General features: G+C 30.5%; 2 protein-coding genes and 1 non-coding gene across 3 annotated transcripts; 1 reads left to right on the top strand and 2 right to left on the bottom strand.

The window, feature by feature from the left end:
- The first annotated feature begins 708 nt into the window (after window positions 1-708).
- LOC101258298 (uncharacterized) lies at window positions 709-10,498 on the top strand. The gene is made up of 14 exons (XM_004246565.4): window positions 709-1,342; window positions 3,244-3,319; window positions 3,414-3,503; window positions 3,575-3,619; window positions 4,469-4,549; window positions 5,259-5,316; window positions 5,419-5,477; window positions 5,874-5,984; window positions 6,075-6,211; window positions 6,348-6,387; window positions 7,495-7,557; window positions 7,908-8,098; window positions 9,396-9,888; window positions 10,153-10,498. The coding sequence occupies exons 1-13, from the start codon at window positions 861-863 to the stop codon at window positions 9,880-9,882; spliced, it is 1,920 nt and encodes a 639-aa protein (XP_004246613.1). The 5' UTR covers window positions 709-860; the 3' UTR covers window positions 9,883-9,888; window positions 10,153-10,498.
- A 473-nt stretch (window positions 10,499-10,971) lies between these two features.
- On the bottom strand, window positions 10,972-11,055 carry TRNAY-GUA (transfer RNA tyrosine (anticodon GUA)). The gene is given in 2 exon segments: window positions 10,972-11,007; window positions 11,019-11,055. It is a non-coding gene; the product is annotated as a tRNA-Tyr (tRNA).
- Window positions 11,056-17,830: 6,775 nt separating this feature from the next.
- On the bottom strand, window positions 17,831-20,691 carry LOC101259187 (probable xyloglucan endotransglucosylase/hydrolase protein 32). The gene is made up of 4 exons (XM_004246567.5): window positions 20,354-20,691; window positions 20,156-20,256; window positions 19,192-19,409; window positions 17,831-18,516 (listed from the first exon to the last, which is right to left on the bottom strand). The coding sequence occupies exons 1-4, from the start codon at window positions 20,670-20,672 to the stop codon at window positions 18,147-18,149; spliced, it is 1,008 nt and encodes a 335-aa protein (XP_004246615.2). The 5' UTR covers window positions 20,673-20,691; the 3' UTR covers window positions 17,831-18,146.
- Window positions 20,692-23,021: the final 2,330 nt, after the last annotated feature.

The following is a 23,021-nucleotide window of genomic DNA, read 5'->3' as shown; positions in this document are numbered from 1 at the left end:
ATTTTTTTGAAACTAATTTTTTCGTTATATTATATATGTTAGTATAAAGATATTTTGCCATAATAATTAGATTAATATTTGATCAATTTTAGACGAAATTTATTTACTCTTCCACTTGTTTTTTATTCTTTTTTCCTTTTTTGGTGAAAGAAATTTAATTTTAATTTATTCGATTAATGTGTATATTTCATGGTTTTTTAATTAAATATTATTTAAATTATATGTGTAATTATTTTGTTATTCAATTTGAGGTGTTTATTTTACATACTTTATCAATTTCTTTTTATTTAAAATCCATTCAAATATGTATATAGTTGTTTAATTGGTTCACTTGACGTGTATATTTCATATATTTTCACGATTTCTCTTTACTATTTTTTTAAAAAAATTCTTTTTTACTAAAAATAATATTTAAAATATAAATGTAATTATTCAATTATTTTGTTTGACGTGTATATTTCAAATACTGATAGTTCATTTAGATTATATGTGTAATTATTTAATTAGTTTATTTAACATTTATATTTCACATATTTCCTCGATTTCTGCTTATTAATTCAAATGAACTATACATCCTTTTTACGATATCATACATTTAGTATTTGACGAAGAGTAAAATTTCATAATAATTTTTTTTATATATTTGAAACGAGAGTCTATCGAAAAATTGTTTTTATATAAGTGCCATTTTTATCATGCCTTTTGTTTATAGTAAAATGAATAGTTAAAAGGCGTTTCAATTTGCGTATTAAAGAGAGTGTATTCCCTCCAAAAAAAAATTCCGGCACTCACTTTGTACCCAAAATTGAGCAAAATTGGGGAAAAAAAGGAGAGCTGAAGCGGTGCATAATTTAACGGCAATGGCCGGCGGCAGTGTAGTTACAGATCGCGATTACGAGAGGTTTCTCCGTCGAATTGGCGCCGGCGGCGCCGACGTGAGTGAACTCGTCGCCGGTGACATTATTTTGTTAGAAAGAGAGGAAGAAGAAGAGACGGAGGAAGACGAAGAAGATGAAGAAGAAGAGGAGGAGGAAGAGGAGGAGGAGGAGGAAGAAGAAGAGTCGAGTAATGGAAGGAGGACGTTGCGTAGGGTTTTGTATGGAGATCGTGGTGCTGCGAGAATTTCATCTCCAGAGCGGGTGATTAATGTTGATAATTTGGATAATTCTGCTGTGGAAAGTGGAGATGATACAAGTAGGAGCAAAGGAGAGGAAACGGCGTCGCAAAATGCTGATAAGGAAGAAGGCGGTGTAGGAGAGGAGTGGAATCGAAGTGAAATTGATGGATTGTTTTGTTCTATATGCATGGAAGCTTGGACAAATGACGGTGACCACCAAATTTGGTCAGTAATTTACTTCCTTGTACTTCAATGTAGATAAATTTTTTAAATCATGATGAACATCAGTAGCAAACAACCATGAATGAATACACTATCTACTCTCTTGAATTTAATTTGGAAATTGGAACAGTATTGATTTTGAAAAAAAATTAGTTGTACATATTATAAGATTTTATACATAGCTAGGGATTGCAGATTACAGTTTACAATAGTAATGTTGAGTTCCGGCTTAGCATAACTGAATGTGCTACGCCTGTAACTGTAAGTGAGTGTAGAACCATCTACATTCAATAGTGATATAGACGAAAAGAAGCCTCAGGTGTATGATATAGCACAAGGTATGTTGTTTTTGTTCTATTTTTTATTTGTTCTCAAAATCTTTGAAAATAGTGTTTTAAAACCTTCATCTTTTTGTAAAAAAGAAAAAAATCAGTTTAGTTCAACGTGTAAAAGGGAAATAAGATTTGTAAAACAGCGTTTTTTTTTTTGAGAACTTGAGCAAAGTGCTATAACCTCGAAAGAAAAATTAGATGTTGTAGAACATTTCTGTTTAGTTTTCCTTGAAGATGAAAAAAAATTCATACTAAATTAAGGTCAGTGGGTTCTGTTACAAAATTTAGGAGTTTGTTTCAATTGGCTTGATTGTAATACACATTCATGCAAATTCGAATGAATACTACATGGCTGGCTGGCACATGTCTCCTTATGGATTGAAAGGAACAAAGATGTTTTGATGGTGGCTGTAACACGTCTCCTCAAGACAACTTTAGTGATACTATAGATGTCTTTTATATATATGTAGCTGGCCCAATGTGTCCCTTGTATATTCCTCTAACAAAAATTTTCACCCTATTAACTCCTTGGTTTTAGAATGGCTATGTATGCAAATAATCTAATTCAATATCTTTCATAGCCTCGACCATACTACTGTTTTGCATCTTCTTGATGCTTTCAGTGAAGCTTTTTTACTTCATCTAAAACTATCATCCCCTCCCTATTGAAGCACTTGGTTTTCTGTTCTTTTGACAAGTGACAGTTGAATGATCATGGTTCACATCCTACAAATGATGCATAAACATAGAGGATGAATTGGTGGAAGGTTGTTTGATTTTGTTTGTGGATGTTCTGCATACCGTGCATTGGTTAGTAGGTGGAAAAATATCATGATTAAAGGTATCAAAATGATATGAAGTAAACCTAAAATACACGGAGAGCAGTTGTCGCTAAAGTCTTATCATCTCTTGAAATCAATGTGGTTAGAGCTAAAAACATAAAAATGTAAATAAAAGACTCATACAACTAATTAAAATTATGGTTAGAGAATTGCATTTTTGTAATCATGTCATCAATTATATTAGTAAAATGGCCTAATACAAGTATACCAAAAAGTAAAGAGCCTGCAAGGCTACAACGCTGCATGATTCTCTACAAAAGACACCCAATCCTCTATACAACCCGGGCATGTTACCCGGCACTAAATGGGTGTGCCAAAAATCCCTCTTATTTCTCTATCCAAATGATCCATATTAATGCTAAATGAACGACATTCCAAGCTCTACACTTTCTCCTCCTTCTTCCAGTTCTCCAGCACAACAACATTTCTTTCACAGATCTAGGCATCAGCAAAGTTAGATACTTACATGTCACTGTAGAGATAAGTTTGGTATTTCACAGAATTTTTAGTTTGAGAGAATTTCCTAGTTGACGCATAACATGACTTATTTTAGTAATGTAATGATTCTTGACCCAAATAAAGTTCAACATATATTGATAATCCGTACAGTTGACCAAACTAGTGAAGTTGAGGTTCAGCTGATTGATTGATAGATATATGACTTATAATTGAAAATATATATTTCAAGTGTTAATACTTCCGTTGTCTTCCGGTGTCTAATCTTTTGCAGCTGTCTTCCTTGTGGGCATATATATGGTTTGTTGTGTATCAAAAAGTGGTTGAAACAAAAAGGAAGGTTAGGAAAGGTATTTCTTATAATAATTTGGTCCTTGTTTTATACAATATTTGAAGATCCTGTTTCAGTTCATCCTTCACATTCTTTCTTTTGTGCTTTTGCAGTGCCCCCAGTGTAATAAGAAATGCACAGTGAAGGGTATTCGAGTACTTTATGCTTCTCGACTTCATGCTGTTGACGAAGAACTTCAAAAGGTCATAATTTGACGCTTATATCTTGAGAGTTGCTCCATGAGATACTGATCGAACTCCTTCCTCTTTTGCAGAAAATTAGGTCTCTTGAAGCCAGTTGTTTTTCTCTTGAAAAAGAGGTGAGGAATAATGAAGGTTTTAGATTTAGTCAGTGCAATCTCCTGATAGAATTCAGGTCTAACATCTAAATGAATATTCACAGTGGAGACCTTCAAGGTTTTCCATGTAACCTACACAAACTACTTGAGGAAAACGTATCAGACTGACCTAACCGACTCGCACACACCTTAAAAAAAAGAAAATAAAAACAATAGGACGATGGTTAGATGGTTATCTTTTCGCGCCTTCAGGTTAGATTTTCCTTTGCTCAATTTAAAAAGTATTAGTGCAGTTAAAGATATTTGTTAGTTTTCAAATGGACAAACTTGCTCAAGATTCTATAAACTTGACGTATATTTGTGGAAACTTCTTATATAGTTGGTATATGTTAGGGCAGTTTCTCTCAGTTTCTTAGTTGGAAACACAAGGAGAAAGATGATTATCAGTGAAGAAGTTGCATTAGCTTTTGTAATCATCTAAAATCAAACAGAAATATATAAGATAAAAATAATCCCTTCCGTCATAATGTTTCAACTGTACCAAAAGGGAAAGAATAAATGCCTTGAATTGGAGAAGAAAACCAAAACTTTTGTTGCGCTTACCTTACTCTACTTTGTACCTTCTTCACTATGCAAATCCAAAATTGTTTGCTTTTAACAACTAGCTTCTTTTCTCTCTGTATGGGTATTCAAGTCATCTGTCACCTTATGCTTTGTTGGGTAGCAAATTCACTCTGGGTTAGCTGCAGCAATGATACTTCTGCTCTAACCTGACTTTTGAAAGCAATTTTCTCAGCTCTTTGGAAATGCTATTACATTTTTCCTTACATGTTCTCATGGTGATTATAAGACCACATTGAATATGTGCAGTGCACTGATTGGTGTAAGAAAGAAATTGAGTGGAGGAGGAGAGAAGCCGAGTTACATAAGCAAGTGGAGCACCTCAAAGAGGTAAGTCTCACCTTTTGTGCTATTTCTTCTGTGCTTCTTGTTTGCACCAGCCTCCTTCAATTCATCTATTTAGTTTGGTTGGTAGTATAGGTTTCTTTTTTTGTTTTTTCGGGTGGGTGGGTAAGTGGTGGATTAAATTAAATCATTTCCAGAATCACTTCTCCGGTTTGTTGGGTGTCCCCCATGTGTATTGCACTTTTTAAGTGAAATTGTTGCTAATATAACACCCATTGTAAATTTTGTTTAAGCTTTTATTGATGGTCTACAGATCTAGCTGATTTTGCCTACTTCATCCATATTTTTACTTATGGCTTTTCCTAGTTTGAAAATTCACCCCTTTACTAAATTAGTTGCATACCTCTTCCTGGAGGACCAGATTGACTTCGGTGCATTTTCTGTAAAACATATTATCGCCCTCTTTTTCCTGCCAGCATTCCCCTTTAATATTCTTCAGAATATGACATTTTTCAATGCCTTTTTGGTTAAATCAGGTACTTGTTTTTGGCTTTTTTAGAAACATTCTTTAATGTGTATGTTCGTTCCCCTTTCCTAGTTTAGTCTTTCTTCTTTGGTTTTCTTAAATTTTTTCTGTAGTTTTTTCGGCTTCAGAAAATTTGGATAACAAGTTTCAGTGCAATGGTGTAGATATCTCTGTTAACCTTTGTTCATCAAAGCAGCATATTGCTTACAGCATATCTGTTCTTTGTAGAGAACAACTGAGGGTTCGCCAACTAAAATGCAAAGCAGGTCATCTGTACGCATTTTTGGTAAGCTTTCGATGAGAAATCTTTGCTTGGGGATATTGAAAATATTGGCAATGTTGTATCATTGTATCAAGCTGATGTTCCAGTACCTATCTATGAGTGCAGGATGCAATGTCAACGGCAAATCTGAAAAACGTGAATATGCGAATAGTTTTCTTTTGCAGGTTTGCCATCTCCTCTGTTCTTGTCAAATGTGAAATTTGAGCCATAGGCATTGTGTTTCTTTTTAAGGTTGACTTCTTATAGAAGCAACAGAGAAATCATTACTCCTTCATCCATTGTGCTCCACATCTAGGCAACTTGTGTACCTGATAGTATCAGCAGAGAAATCATTTGTCCTTCATCCATGGTTGTTCCACATTTATTGCGACTTGTGTACCAAGATGACCGAGAAAATAAAGCCTGTTCTGTCCCCTTCCTGCTTATTGGCCCAAACATTATTTCTCTTACCTCTTTTTTCATACTGGTTTTATATTGAGAGTGAACTGGCATGTTTATCAAATTCACTCATTGGCTGAAGTTTAGTCGAGTTAGTAACCTTATGTTTTATCTGTTTGTAGAAAGAGATTCAGATTGATGGTGCTCGCCTATTTGATGTGGACATCAATGGTGAGAGTTTGATGATTGCCAGAAGGCTCTCTGGAATGGGAGGACAGCATATGCTTACCAAAGTAAATTTTATAGTTCACCTTATTGGAATTCTCTGAAGGTTTGCAGTCAACATTTGTCTTTCAACTTTTTTTTAATTTTGCTTTTTGCAGATCAGTCTGTTGCCTCCGCATGAAAGAGAAGACATTCCGCTTCCTGTGAGCATGAAATCTATCAAGGACTTGCATGTTTCTCCTCATGATAGAATCATACTCTTGGCTTCTTTAGGGAAGAAGTTGTCAGTTCTTAGGTTGATAACCTCCCCCAAGTTTCTGCCCAATAATTGCTGTATAACAATAAAATATACTTTACTTGATTGAAAAATTTCTGTATTGTGCTCTCCTTCTGGTAAATATCTTATATATTTGTTTTCTTTCTTTTTGCAGTTCTGAAAACAACCATACTGTTCTGACATACGACTTACCGGTAATTAACTCCTGGGCCTTCTTTTTATAGTTGCCTTTTGCTTTCACTTGTTGAGTTTGTGTAAAGCTAAAATTGCCCCAGAGTTGTTGGATATTGTATTATATATTTTATTTTGGTCAATAAGCTCTAAAATTCTCTGTTCGGATGATTGTTCATTAGATTCATAGTTCTTATGGAGTATTTTTCTGTACTTTTACACACTTTATGGTAAGTTGGTAATTGTTAAGGCCTCATGAGTCCCTTATTTCCACAGTTAAATTTACAGAGTTACCTATTGGAATCGGGTGGACCTTCACTATCAGCATCAGAAGATGATCTTTAATACCCACTTATTCATCTTTTGGAAGTGCTACTTTCAATTTACAACTTGAGAGTTGACAAACAAAACACAATTTTCTTTAGAATAGCAATTAGCTTTGCTTTACCCTATCCTCCTAATACATAGACTGCAAAACTCAGTTTTATAATTTTTTTGTTTTCGTCTTATCTTTGTGGTTGATCATACTAAAGCCTGTTGAATTTTTCAAAGTTAAATACATCCTGCCTGCTTCATCACTTGTCTGGACAATGAGATTGTGTTTTCTCCTTGTCATGTAGATGTTGGTAGGTCACAGACAGTATACTTGGAATGATAGTAAAATTTTTGTGGTTTAGTCTAATTGGCAGATTAGGAGTTCTTCAAGTCCTAGGCTGCTTTAAATTGCATTTATATCTATGTAAGTTGTCAAGTAATTGAAAGAAGTTTTAAGAGCCCTGGGAACCTCGTACAATTATCAAAGGTGATTCCATGTTTAAAACTTTACCAGGTAAGAAAGGCATATCCTGAGTTGCAAAAAGCACTGCATTTGCATCATGCCCTCCAAATGCCCTGCTGCTATAATTTTTTAGATGTGTCTTTGACTTTTTTTCACAGTAATGTGCTTCATGATAGTAATCTTTTTGTTACTTCTGGTATTTTCCCTCCAATTTTGTGACTCTTATTTGTCCTTGTATGTAGGAAAAGTTTGTTTGTTAATGGATAGAGTATCACTTTTGCACTGAGCTTCTAATGATTGGCCAAAGTTAAATTGACTCTTCCTTTTTTTTTTGGTCTATTTGGTAATGCAGACTGTTCCTTGGTCATGTGCGTGGGATGCCAACAATTCGCAGTATATGTATGCCGGTTTACAGGTCCTAACATATAATCCATCTGTTGGAAAATGGTTGCCTCTTTTCATTTTTTGCGAGTCAAACAAAGTGCTGTTTGACTAATAATTCTGAATCGATTCTCTCAGTATTTTACATGGCAGAAAATTACAACTTATGGTTCTTTTAATGTAGTTTCTAAATACGAATGAATATATATCTCATAGCTTGGCAACTTGCCAAGTAAGGAATCAAAAGTGACTAGCAAGTTGAGATTGGGGGAGCATTTATTTGTTTTCATTAGTTAGTCTATCTTTCAGTTTGGAGACCCCATTGTTATTTATCCAAAAGAAAAATTAGTTAGTATCTGAGTATTTTTAGTTTTGTTTTTGCAGAATGGCATGGTTTTGCAATTTGATCGGCGTCAAACTACAAGGCCAGTGGAATCTATGACGGGGTTGACAGGAAATCCTGTTCATACTGTGCATTCCCTTACATCTCCTACACTTGGTGATGGCATTAGAAGTGTTCTTTCTGCATCTTCAGTAGGCTTGTGCCACTGGAACTTTGGTAGTAGTGACGTAAGGTGAGTTCTAGTATATTTACTTCTTCGAAATTTCACTTAGTTGTTGCTTCTTGAGGTGAACAAGTTTTTCCTTAATATCTAATATCTTATGAGCTGCACCATCCCTAACTGTAGCTTTAGAACTGTTAGTATCCAATGACTCTTTGCCGAGTAACTGCCTCAAGAATATTTGCACCTTGAAATATCTCTCAATAGATTAATCTTGTACCTTGGCTCTTTTAATCATAACTAACTGCAAAGTTAGATCTTAGCAATATTCTTCAAATAGCCTAACTGAATATTAAGATCTTAGGGATATTCTTCAAGGAGCCTGCATTTTCTGGTCCCTGAGTATATTTTAGGTACTCATTCATCCTGTTCAAAAGATTTGAAGTAGATACACTAGTGGATAGCATAGAAGAAAGAAATGGTTGAAGGCATTTAGTTGACCATTTTCCAGATTTTTTAGAAAGAGATAATTGCTTAAGAAAGTGATGGTTGTACTCGCTATATTTTTTTATAATAGTTTACACATTGTGGGGAGATTAAAAGTGATTGTGTTCAACGCAAGTTGCTGCTCACTAAATAGTCCAGTTGGTTATTGAGTTATAGGTTCTTGAGAATGTAATTTGTTATGGAAAAACAGTTAAGTTGCTGGTATGAAATGGTGATCCAATATCTCAATAGACAGGTCAGAAAAATGATCTTGTAGATTATCTTCAGACAGCGTCTCAGTGAATGATACATGGGGGGTGATTGATTATTTTTTGTTCCTTGAAGTTGTTATCGTGTTTCGCCTTTTCCTGATAGATTATTTGAATATGCATGGGCATGTCCAGAATCATGTTAAGAGGAGTTGAGTAGTTGGCGGGACAGATTTAAGTGATAAGAGTGTCAATTACATGGATGTAAATCGTGCAGGGATCAACTATTCTTTTTTTAGTTTTACTTTTTAAGTTTTAAGGCTGATCTGAGAGATTGTTAATCGTGAAGCTCTACCATATTGTCCACTAATGATAAGTGATGAGAACTTCTAAATGATAGATGTTAGATCATGCTGGGACTAAATGCCTGTTTAGTTGACTTTTCACACTGGTCTAAAAGAGTGCTTTGAATGTTTGACTATGCCCCAAATCTTCTTTCAAGGAGTTTAGGGTCAGAGTGCATCTGATATACTGAAACAGATTTTAGCTGGATCATCTGTATGATTTTGGTGATTTATCAAGCTGGTTTGAGAGAGTTATCTTGAAGCTCTGTGATATTCTCTAGTAATTTTACGAATTCCATGTTTATAATAGAGTTTCATTTATCACTGAAGGCCGTGCTTGGTCCCTGAGTCAGAGAATCAAGGAATTTGTATATCTCTCGCTTGTGGAGATAGAAATGATGACATAGTTGCCTCTTTCCGTCCTAAACTGGAGATCTCTGGTGACATGGCTGCTTCTCAAGTATTGCCCACTCCAGTTTCTACAATGGAGCAAGCAGTATACGGTTCTCATGTTCTTTACAGGAGAGTTGGCAGCAGATACCAGAAGTTAGGAGCTTCTTGTGCCAAAGTTAGTGGCATCCGACTTCCGAAAACTGCTATAATTGATAGAGGGAAGAAGAACCCCATGTTTGCTTCTGGTGATGACGCAACAATGGAACTGGTCTTACATGAATTGCCATCTTTAAATGTGGCTCAGCGTATTAAATCTCTGAACAGCCCAGTTCGCGATGTTAGGTATGCACACCTCCAAAATTCGGTATTGCTGGGTTGTTTGAGTGAGGATAAACTGCAGCTTTGCTCACATAAACTCCAATGAGAAAAGGTAACTTTCCATAGCCTGTTTGCAGTATTTGATTGTTTTAGTTATGTTAGTGTTTACAGTCCGAAAATGTCTTCCTATTCTTTCTTTCTGTGTGGGAGAAATGATATGCTATTGGGTGCATTGGAGTTTTGCCTGCATGTTTCAACTAGTTCATTTCAACGGCTCTATTTTTGCAACGTAGTCTTTTGATCTTGAATTGGGTGTTTCGCTGGTTGTCAGTAATGTGCTAGTTTTCGGTCAGTTTGATTTTGAAGTTTATTGCAGGTGGCTCCGAAGACTCGTTAAATCACCAGTATGCTGGATGCTTCATGTGACCAAAATTTTGACTGTATAGTTTAGCATCTAATGGTGTAGACATAGCATCTTTTCTTTTGGTAGCTTCAGAGAGCATAGGCAGGTTGTAAAAATGGTTATTTAATAAGGCCTTTAAGTTCTGTTCTATACACTGTTAGTGTATGTGTAATTTATTTATTTTTTGGTAAGGACTAAGAAGTGTGTGTATAATTTAATAACATAAGGTAAAGTTGACCTGTAACGATAGATAAATCTTATCAAGTTTCGTATTTACTAGTTATAACTAGTTATATCACAGATATCTTCAGTCCATAAGCGTGTACATCATATAAATTTGTGTTTATCGTATAAAGTTTTGCACTTTCTTCTTTCATTTTGTTGTGAGGTCATGTTAGGAGTTTTACCTTCTTTAAAAAGCAAAAGTGTGTACATACGTTGTGCGGTTTGTTTACGATGTTATGAGTTTTTTCCTTCAAAAGTTTTTCAAAAGTGTGTACATACTTCAATTGCGAGGTTTGTTAACGATTTGAGTTTTACCTTTTTAAAAGTTTGTCAGTCTAGATTGTTTACGATGTCATGTGTTTTACCTTCTTCAAAAGTTTGTCGATCTAGAAATGTGTACATACTTCAATTGCGAGAATTGTTTATGATGTGATGTGTTTTACCTTCTTCAAAAGTTTATCAATCTACAAATGTGTACGTACGAGGTTCATTTACGGTGTTATTTGTTTTTACCTTCTTCAAAAGTTTGTCATCTAAAAAGATTTAAAAATTAAAAAAATCCGAAAATCCGACCTGCCGGATTCGAACCAGCGACCTAAAGATTACAGCAACCACTACAGTCTTCCGCTCTACCAACTGAGCTAAGGTCGGATTGTTATTTAAATTCTCACACATATATATATATATAACATAATCAGAATAATAATATTAAGGGAAAATGACAGTGATAAATGTTGAAGAAGAAGGAAGCTGGCAATTGGAACAGGTCCAACGAAGGACATGTCTACAGTGTTCTAGACTACCACCAAGTCAGAAACTATGTGAATAGGCTAACAGCCTAACACTAAAACCAACACTCGGCTGCCTACTAACCTTCTTCCCTTGTTTGCAACCCGAAAGCTCTCATTGAACGTCATGTTTTCCGTAAGCTATAGATGTGTCGTATCCTATCTAATGATCTTTCCCCAATACTTCTTCAACCTCACTTTGTCTCTCCTCGTCCCCACTATCCCTAGCCTCTCAGACCTCCTCATACAGATATATATATGCACATCTTCTCTTTAATTACATATCTAAACCATCTCATCTTCCCTTCCCTCATCTTATCCATCATTCACGGAAAGACTACCTATTGACTCAAAAAGAATATAAAAAGTGGGTAGCAATGAATAGCACATCCATTATACATGATATTGGATTGTGGCCAATACCTAGAGGTAAAATATAAGAATTGTAATTTATGATTGTATAATAATTTCAAGATAATAATTGAGTTTATAATAAGATATTTCATGAATTTTTAATATAAGTTATGAACAAAAATTATTGAATTCTCCTAAACACGTAAAAATAAAAACTTTGGATTCGTCCATGACGATAATAATACCCTAAAAAGAAGGGATAGTAGACCTATCATTTCAAAACACAATTATATAAGCTTATATTCAGCTTTTCCCTACATGGATAATTCTTTCAACTCCACCACACATTATTGGCCAAAAATATAAAGAATGATAAATTTTGTTATTAACTTATTATGTAATAGTATCAAATTTTAGAGGTACTCACTCAAGGCAATATTTTATCTTTTCATCAAAAGTTGTGTTGTAAACTCATAGGGTCTCACTTCATCATAATTCATAGACTATCCATATAGGTATGGGGTAACCACCAAATATCCAGTTTGAGTGATAGAGTATTTTTTCATTCTTAATTAAAAATTAACATAAAATCGTTTTTTAAGGGAATAAAGTAAAACTTTTCAACGTGAATTCAAATTAATACACTCCAAAATAGATAAGGAACACTAAATTAGAAAAACATTAATAAATATAGGCATTACATGTAATTAATTTTCAAACGTTTATGACACAAGTCTGCGCAAAATGGTTACGTTTTAGGCATATTATGGTTGAACTTTAATCATGTAAAACTTTAGAAACTGCAATATTTGAAGTTTGGGCAACTTATATAAATTTCATTGGCCATTAGTTTAGGAGTTGATTATCTAGATAAACTCTAGTATGCAATATTACGTATTTTATTAAGTTTTGGTATATTCAGATACATGTATCTTGAAATATATGATATTGCAATTAAATATGATTTATTCAAGATACATTATATTCAAGTGGATTCGCATGTATCTAGGATACATAACAAATCTCGCTCACCTCCCTTCTCTCTCTTCCGTCTCGCTCACGCTCTCTTATATATCTGGTATCCAAGATACATGTAAATCACGCAAGATAATGTATCTGGTGTGATTCACATATAATATGGATGCATAACGAATCCCGCTCGCCTCCCTCTCCATTTTGCTTGTCTCTCTCCTTATTTAGTATTTCTGATAGCAAAATAATGTGTATCTAAGTATATCTTCCTCAATATATAGTCAAAAAAATCTTAACTAGTGGTAAGATATGTAGTATTTAAAAATATAGTTAATAATAATATATATGATAGTAAAATATGTCAAACTATATGTAGTTTAATAGACTTACAAATTCTTACGCACGACTCTTATAACTTAAACGATAATCTCAAAATCAGGTACGTGTGCAACAACTCAATTTATAAAGAATTATCCTATATGAGCTTCTAACGAGTTAAAAAAGAGAATATACTTATGACTTATGTGACCAAATCTATTTCAAAATTACTTTACAAATTCTTAATATCGCTCTATTTGAACTCGTCTTAATCTTACAAAATATACATATACATATATATATATATTGATAAGACTCCAGCCTTGTATTATTATTTTTTTGGAAAAAAGTTTTCTATGATAAGTTATAAGTCATTTCCCATCACCCAACTTTAATCAGTATAGAAACAAAGATTGACAAAAATTTGAGTTCAGAATTTTTATTTTTTTTTATGTGGTTGTCCATGTTATACGTGTGAAATAATCCAAAATATTAGCATTATAATTTATTTTTTATAATTAAGATATTAAAATGAAATGTGATAACATTACATATTATTATTATTTTACTTTTTTATAAGTGGCCTACACATCTCTTCTTTTTCTTGAAACATCATATCATGATAATAGTGTGAATATTAATTTAGTCTCTCTTTTCGTTTTTTATTCGATATTTGATATTATAATAATATTATTTAAATTTTATAATTTATTAAAAAAAATTATATTGAAGCGATAAAACAATTTCCAACAAACTCTCTATCAAAAGTTTAAACATGAGACTTTCGATTATTAATGAAAAAATATTTAATTTTTATCATTTTATCACTTTCTTTATTATTTCGCACGCCTTTTGATATTCGATAAAGCATATTTAATCTTCATTATTTAATGTGTATATTTTGTCAAGTTTTGAAATATGCTACGTTCAAATTATTCTTATTATCAAATATGGAGTAACAATATAAGTTTTAATATAATACACGAATAATTTAAGCCTTCACACAAGCAAGTGCGAGACAGGAATTAGCATGAAGCTACTATTTCCTTCGATTGATTAAATTAATAATAATACGAAGGTTAAAATTAAATTTTATAAATAAATAAGATAGCAAAATGCTATTAATCCTAAATTTGAAATAAAATAAATATATTCACAAGATGATATAATATGGAAAAATCTGAATTAATAATATTAAATGTTATTTTTTGTGATATTGACTTCTCTATGTAATAACGCTATCTTATATATTTTGAAACATTCTATCTTTTCAATAATTTATTTTAAATTAATGTTTTGAATTAATTAAAAAGCTTCCCACCAAAACAACCTACCCCATTTGTTTGAATAATTCCCAAACATTTAAATTATTGATAATATGGACAAAATTAAAAGCATTTCTAAATTTTGATTTCATTTTTAGATTACTCAAAAGAAACATATAATTTTCTCAATAATATATTGGGTGGTGAAAACACCATTTTTCATCTAACCGTGTTATTATAATTAGTTCAATTTCTTTTTTACTATATTTACTTGAATATTGTTAGTTTTTTCTTTTGAGATAAATTTTCTTTTTTCTGATCCGATATCCAATACTTGCAAGGGATTCTTGACTAACTTAAATTGTGACGTATAAGTTAAATGTCTATTCAAAAAGTAAATATTTCCTACTAAAATTATTTACATATAAAAAACTTGAATTTGAAACCGTTAAGATTTTTTTTCATCTACAATAATCGTGGTTTCTTGATTGGCTCTAAGTAACTTTTTATTTCTAACTTGATGTCATGATACTTGTATTAGGGCCTCATTCGAATTCACTCAGCGTAATGTTCATTAAAAGAAGAATTTTCTACTAAGATTATTTTTATATTCAGTATTTAAACTTAAATTTTTAGTTAAGAATGAAAAAAGTTCAATTGTAATTTCATGTTGTGTTCAATTAATTATCATATGAAACGTGCTTGGTTTTTAAATAATTAACATATGGGGTCTTAAAAAATATTGTCCATAGAAAATATATAAAAGGGCTTTAGATATAATAAGTCAAATTAATCCTTGCTGGGTTAATTTGGTATGTCTCTTTTAATTTTGTTTGATTTTCTACTGAAATAATTTCGTTTAATTTGTCTTTGGTCCCTCAAATAATTATAATATATAATTGGAATAATCTATTTGATTATTAATATAATATAATAAGGATCGAAATTCGAAATTTCTATTTTCCAACACATTTATTCTTGTCTAACAAATCGCTATTTATACTCTTTAGAATCAAATTATAGTAATCGCCACAGTCATTATCACCAATAGTTGCCGCTTATAATTATCACCACCTAACAATCATGACCTAATAGCCACATATTATCATCGAATATCACCATCATTAATAACCATCACTATATAACGTCAATCATATTATCAGCCACCTCTAACGTAATTAGTTAGCACTATCATCGATCACTATAAATCATCAGTATTAAACCATTAACAATCACTGTTAGAAACAATCACCACTGACAGCTACTATCTGCAACTAATGTCATTAATCAATAAGAATCACTGTCAATCATCATCGTCCACGACTAGATAGTACCACCACCAATTTCATCATATAACTTCTAAAAAATATATAACCAATATTATTTTATATTAATTAATATTTTATTTAAACTTTATTTTAAAATATAATAATAATGGACATAGAATGCATATACCACTATACAAATAAAGTGTAGATTCATGCAAAAGTGGAAAATTAAAGTAAAGGAGAAAAAAAAATAGGAGATACAAGAAAATTAGTGCCATAATGTAATTTAATGGCACTTTCCAATAACTTTTTGCACTAATTATTAGAATGCATTATTAAAAGATACTTAATAATAGTTAAAATCTTCCACTTTTTTCTAAGATTCTTTTATTTAATCAAATCATTAGTCATTTGGTGTAAGGTAAAGTCTAAGTAGATTCTTTTGGGGGGGGAAATAATCATAATATATGCTTTTGAATTATGAGAAAAGATGTGTGAAAAATAGTAAAATCACATAATATGTTAAAAAAATAAATCCAAAACACTTCTTATATATATTATGAAAAAATCATACATATATATAATTAAGTATATTTTAAAATATAATTACTAAAAGTTTTAAATTATAATTTGTTTTTAATTAATATGAAAATTTTAAAAGATGATGAATAATTTTGTTGAAAATCTTTATTCATGTCTTTGATTAATAATATATATATATCTTTTTCTTAAGAAAAATGTATATTCTGAAACTTTTAAATAGGAAATAAACAAATCAAGTATCAGTAATAACTTTGTGTTTTTTTTTCTTAATTATAATATTTTATTAAGTAGATATTTATCATTGTAATTATAGTTTATTTATTTATTCTTCTACTTCAAATTATCTTAATTTCACTTAGTTAGATGAAATTTTATTTGCAGAATTGCTTAATCTAATAAAAAATTCTCCTTTTTTTTTCTAAGATACCTTTATTTAATCAATCATTGTTCATATGCTTCTGGCAAAAAATCTAGCTAGATTATTATTATTTTTCTTTTGGAAAAATCAAGAATATATGCTTTTGAATTATGAGAAAAAGTGGATGGAAAATAGTAAAATCACATGAATATGTTGAAAATCAAAACTAATCATGATATATATACTCTTTTTTCACATGACTAACAATGCGTGCGTGTGTTAATAATATATTATTGCAGTGAGCGAGATGAATAAGATTTATTCATTTTTAATTAGAGATTTTAATTTTGAATCTTGAAAATGAAAAAAAATAAAGTAATACTGAGCATTTCTTCTTTAATTAGTTTTACACGAAGCGAACTGAATTAATCGAGACCATAATATAAATAATAACGAATAAGGAAACAAAAATAAATTGACTTATTATTATATAAAGCTAAGTGAATATGAATATGTACATGTACTTTATTGCCTTCACAATTATGCTCCCATTTAAATGTCATTTTATTGATTTCTTCACAATATGTTCTCCTTTTAAATGTTCTTTAGATCACTTCACTAAAAGTGATTATAGAGACTAAAAATCAAATTTTGTATTATATTAGCGATTCAATTAAAATCATAATCAATATAATATAGTTGTCACTGATAAAATTAAGTTATTGCGTACGTTATCTGCTTGGTCCCTTAGCCCCACAGAGTAGCTTGATAGTTGAATCACTCTCGAGACAAATAGTGCCCTAGCGGCCGACTCAACATCGATCGATCGGCTATTTATTATATGTTAATTTACCTTGGCTAATAAAATAATTATATATAAGAAAATATAATTTTAAAAGTGATCCTTAGGGATTGAACAAAGTTGAGATTTGGTCCCCCATTTTCACAACTTTTCTGTTTTACCCCCACTTATTTAGTCCCCTAGTAACTATGCACTCTACTTTTAAACATTTTGAACTTTAATAGTCCTCTCCTTTAATTTATTATTTTTGCATATGTGAAACCAAAAGCTAAATGTTTGATATCTATATTGGGGCCGAGTAAACTCTTTTCATTGTTCGATAAATAATTTAATAAATTAATTTTTTTTCATATTACAGCTAATATATATGTTAACGAATTATTAATTGCAAATCTGTTTAAAACTCAATAAAAAAAAGAATGATTTCTTATTAAAAAAATAAATAAATATTCAGAATTCAAACTCAAAACTTTTCGATTAAGATTGGAAGATCATGTCCCTTTGAAGATTAACATAAACAAAATATATTCTTGAGATGTGAGGTCCATAAAAGGGACTAGACATAACAAGAATTAATTAAAAAAAAATAGATAGAGACAAAAAAAAATTTCTTATTTATTAGAAAAATAAATAAATACTAACAAAATGAATACACACATTTCATACCCCACCATCCATGCATAGTCCTAAATTGTCCATGACCCTCTTTTATTAAATCATTTGGATGATAAAAATATTAAATAAATGTTTGCACAAAATTTCATAAATAAAAAAGACACCATTTTCATTTATTTTTTTTTATGTATTATTGATTTTTTATTTGGAATCTATAAGCTTGGACACTCAACTACTCTTACAATTGATATTGACAAGTGGAACCTATCACAAGACCCCACACCCCACACCCCAAACCCCATACCCAATAACAAAAAAGAAAAAAAAAGTAGTTCACACAAAATAGGAAATTCATCCTATAAAAGATTGACACGTGTACCATCGATACATCCCACAGCTTCAACAAATCGCTTAGTTATGTTCATCCGATGAATATAAGATACAAATAAGAAAATTGTTTCACTTGCGCCAACATTCTGGTGTAAGGGAGTGATCTCTTTTAAAGTCCCTGCAATAATCATACACCATATAGTGACTTCGAACCCAATTCATGGCCTGACGTTGTTGCCTGCTAAGGCCACCGGATCTATAGGGCGAGGCAGACACAGGTCGACACCATCGAGACGAGTAGGCGGTGCAACCACTCGCCTTGAAATTCGTGAATTTTCCATAGAATGGTTGGTAGTTATAATCAGCTTTGTATTTTCCATTCTCAGTAGCCCATGAAGATGCATCCCATATGGATCCATATAACCACATTGGCCTCAATGGAAATGTTGCATCACTTCTCCTTGCATACCTCCTTATTGGTACATCATCCACCAAAAATCTAAATTACGAAACCGATCAAATTAGTTTTTCAAATACATAAAACATTCTACGTTTATACTGAATAATATAATACACATCACATCTCAAGAAGATGCAAAATAGACATTACGTTATAACAAAAGCATTTGAATCTATAACATATAGATCATATTAAAATAATTTTATCATTACTACAAAATTATCCTTTTTTTTAAGGCGCGTGAACCTAATGAATATGAAAATCTATTTTTGTGAAAAATGGTGGAATTTCAAACTACTATTGGGAAAAGGACTACAACATGAATTATTCTCTTAACATTAGGGGCGGACCCAGTAAGCCAGACGCGGATGCTCAAGCACCCATTGATTTTCGAAATTTTTTGAAGTATCAAAATATAACATATGTCCTTAAATTTTTTGAAGTATCAAAATATAACATGGTCCCCTTTATGATAAATAATTAATAAAATGAAGCATCAAAATATAACATTATGTCCTTAAATTTATTTGGTGGAAACCATGATTAAATTCATTGGAGGACAACCATATATACTTTAGTGTCAAATGATTTTTGTCGGTAGAATATTTCCTTACTTAAATGAAGTAAAATAAATAAAAGTACTTTATATGAAATTAAATCTCGATAGATTTATCAGATTGATAATAATAACGATATTGTTACGTTAGTACTTACATGATTTCTCTCGGACTCCACAAAATAGCATAGTGATGAAAATTTTTTGTGGGATCAAACCACAAATGAAATTTCATTTCTCTTCCTATAATTTTTCCATCACCACTTCCTCTAATATATACATTTGTTTGTAATGTATATGGTTTTCCAAATGTTGTTCCAAGAAATTCTATGTCCACTTCATCATGGAACCCTGGATGTGCTTCATTATTTGAAAGCTTTCAAATAATAATTAAAAAAAAAAGTTTAATGAAATTAATCAATTAAATATACAAACTAATTAAAAATCAAACGTATTAAAATAATAATAATAATAAATTTTTTTTCTTAATCTACACTTTTCTTTTCAATCTATTAGACTGTAATTTTAAAAAAATAATTAACTTATAAAATTCTTATTTTATCCTCACGGAAATAATTTATAGTCGTAAAAGTTATTTTAGATTATAAATTCTTTTTTTTTCTTTAATTTTGTGTCCAATCAACTGTAGCACATGCATTCTCCGTCATTCATTTAAAGTTAAAGGAACTTAGGTAATATTATCCTGATCAAAGAGCCGTTGAAAATAGAAATACGTTAATACAAATATTTATATCGTCAATCTATGTTGTTCGGTTCTTCAAAAGTATCAATTTGTGTCAAAAAAACATACATTTTTAGTACGGCTTTGAAGAATCCAAACAACAGACTTTCATATAAATTAAAACGAAAAATACACAAAAAAAAATATTATTTACACTCTCGCTCCAATCTACATTGTTCAGCTTTTCAAAAATATCGACATGTGTATCAGATTCTCAAAAAAAAAAAGTTAGCGAATGTGATACTAGTAAAATATACAACAAATATATCTACAATCTCAACATATATCGATCACTCAATAACCCATTTTTATCGACGATAATATATTTTTAGATATAAATACGATAATATTTTTAACGAGTCTGAAAAAATAATTCTTACGTAGAAAGCGGTGATGACTCCGGCCGTATAACCGGGTTGGAGTTTAATAGAAGCCCCAAAATACCCGGATCGAAACGGTTTAACCGACTTGAATCCACTGCCTATACAAAATAATCATTAAAAATATATATTTTTTTAAAAAATAAATTAAATTAAGTAGTAAAACTACTAATCAAGAATAATTAAAGAAAATTAAACCTGAATTTCTATCAAGCCAAATATTAATGCCATTGTTATCTACACTCTGGTGATTAGGACCCCAGAGATTCTTAAATCCTTGATAAAAACTCATGGATTTAAATTTTGTACTTGGATAATATCCAGGTGAAATTGGCCAATAATTAGCATTAGTTGAATGGAGAAAAATAAAACAAAGAAAAATAGGAAGGAAAAAAATTGTTGACATTTTTTTAAAATTTTTTTTTGGAAATGAAGAAAGAAAATAAAAATATGAATGGAAAAGTGTTGAAAGGAAGGTGGTGTATATGGAAGAAGGGAAGAAAGCATGGTAATACATTTTGATATAAATAACAAGATGAGTGTGGACCCCAACATGACATAATATTATAAATTTATATTATGTAGATTTTTTTTTAAAAAATATATTTTTTATTCGGTGTTTGATATCTGACGAATGACTAAATGTAGTAAGAATTGGAAGTCGTCGGAAATAGGATTATTGATGATCTATCGCTAATTCGTCAATGTGGATGGTAGCGTGTGTGCAGTCTTATTCTTCTATTGTATGAAGTTAGAGCGGTTGTTTTCGATGTACGTATGACTAAAGTAACATATATGAAAAGGAATATAGTAGTGAAGAAATCATGCTATAATTCATTTTTATTATAGTATTTTTTTTTTATTTCTTACCTGATATTCGATCAATATGTATATTATATATTTTACTATATTAAAAAAGGAATTAGCTATAAAATTCATCGTTAAGAATTAGCTAACGGGATTTTTGATGATCCATCACTAATTCGTCTTTATAGTATTTTTTTTTTTTTTTTTATTCGTATGAGCTTAACTGAATAAGAAATTATATATGACGTACGTTGATAATTTGTCACTAAATATCCCCTAGCTAACGAGATATTCTTAATAATATATCGTATATTCATCATTAAATAAAATTATTGATGTATTTTTACTGTTTAATCATAAAAAACTAAAACTTCAACATAAGTAATTCTTTTATAATTTTATTTTCAAATATAAAAGGTTACTTATTATTTATTAACCCCACATCAGCTTTACATGTAGTAAGACTTACTTCATTATTTTATTTTATTTTATTTTATTTTATTTGTTTTTTCCTGGTTTTACAGTAAGATATTTTCTCTTTTTGTATAAAGTAAGATTTGTATAATAATTTTTGAACATGTGAGTTAAGTTAGTGTCAAAGTCAGTGGCAAAGCTACATGATTTCAAGGAATTCAGTTGAATTCCTTTTTTCTGAAAATTATATTTTTCATATTTATAGTAATAAAAATGAATATTCTTATGTATATAAATAATTATTGTATTTATTTTATAAGAAAAGAAAAGGCAACTTCTAGCTAATTTAGTTATAAAGGTAGTTTCAAAAATTTCTATTATAAGTTGCAACGTTCAAATAACACGCGTGATATCTTAATATTATTTATGAATATCATTATTAAAAAATTTAATTTCATCATTATAAGAATATATTTTTAACAGAATAGGGATGAAATCGCTTTTTTATTCCTAATACAAAATTTTCAGACATAAATTTAAATTTAATCGACTTTGAATGAGGAAAAAAAATAAGAAGACAAGATAAGATATGAGAAGGAAAAAATTGAGAGGTAGATGAATTAGAATCATTTCCATTAAATGTGCCCCTTTCTCTATTGTTTTGTGTAAATTTTTTTTTTAAAAAAAATATATTTCAAGAATAGCAATAGGACAAAGAAATTTTTTTTGGCGTAAATAAAATATAATGTCTGGTACAATAAAAGAATGTGTTTAAAAAGTATTATTTAGACAGTTCATTTTAATGTTAATATTAATAATTATTTTTACGATTTAAATCTATAACCTATAAATAATATAAAAATAATTTTATTATTTCTCCGAGACTTGAATTTGTGACCTATATAAATAATATAATGCATTGGCTCTAGAGGTTCAATGATTTATGTCTTAACCCTAAATGAAAGCAACATCAACAAAAGGCAATATTGGTATATGAATGAAGCACTCTTGCCTTTAAAGCAAATATAAATTAGTAAAAAAAATAGTGTTTCTTTTATTTTATTTTATTTTATTTCTTTTTTCTATTTCAGTAAAGATTAATTTTACCTTTATTTTATTTTTTTACTATATTATGAATGTCAGTGTACTAAAACTGAAGGACTAATTGTGGGTCCAAAATCTGATTTTAGCCATGGTGATGTAAATGGTGAATAGTGATCATGTCTATGATAGATAGCAATGGAACCTTTCATATGTGTTCTTTTGTATTTTATTTCGTGTGCGCGATCCGTTTTAGAGTTTGATTGATTTAAATTTCGGTTGAGAAGTCTATTTTGAAAGGTTAAATATATCCGATCAAAGGTGACACGAACTCAATCGAAACCTCATGATTAAATATGAGAATAAAGTATCGCTTATATATGTTGCTTGGATTCTCCAGAACTGCTACTACATAAGGTCGAGCTACAACTTTTTTTATTGGCTAGTAACTTTGGTTCAAATCTTGTATTTATGTTTAAACATTCACTTAATTTGTCTAAATAATTTATTAAGGACCTAGTAAATCGCATTTTCTACAATTCAAAACTATAAAACTTAAAACTTTTATTTTATTTTTATTATTACACTCAAATCGATTTTTTTT

Source organism: Solanum lycopersicum, chromosome 9 (genome assembly GCF_036512215.1).
Source record: "Solanum lycopersicum chromosome 9, SLM_r2.1".
In the NCBI taxonomy this organism is placed as follows: domain Eukaryota; kingdom Viridiplantae; phylum Streptophyta; class Magnoliopsida; order Solanales; family Solanaceae; genus Solanum; species Solanum lycopersicum.
This window is presented reverse-complemented; position numbering and strand designations above follow the sequence as displayed.

Excerpts from the sequence above, each read along its gene's own strand:
- LOC101258298 (XM_004246565.4), top strand. The coding sequence starts at position 861 with ATGGCCGGCGGCAGTGTAGTTACAGATCGCGATTACGAGAGGTTTCTC. Across the intron at positions 1,343-3,243 it reads GACGGTGACCACCAAATTTG|CTGTCTTCCTTGTGGGCATA; the intron begins GTCAGTAATTTA and ends AATCTTTTGCAG. Across the intron at positions 4,550-5,258 it reads AAGTGGAGCACCTCAAAGAG|AGAACAACTGAGGGTTCGCC; the intron begins GTAAGTCTCACC and ends TGTTCTTTGTAG.
- LOC101259187 (XM_004246567.5), bottom strand. The coding sequence starts at position 20,672 with ATGTATTACCATGCTTTCTTCCCTTCTTCCATATACACCACCTTCCTT. Across the intron at positions 20,257-20,353 it reads TTGGCTTGATAGAAATTCAG|GCAGTGGATTCAAGTCGGTT; the intron begins GTTTAATTTTCT and ends TATTTTGTATAG. Across the intron at positions 19,410-20,155 it reads GAGTCATCACCGCTTTCTAC|CTTTCAAATAATGAAGCACA; the intron begins GTAAGAATTATT and ends ATTATTTGAAAG.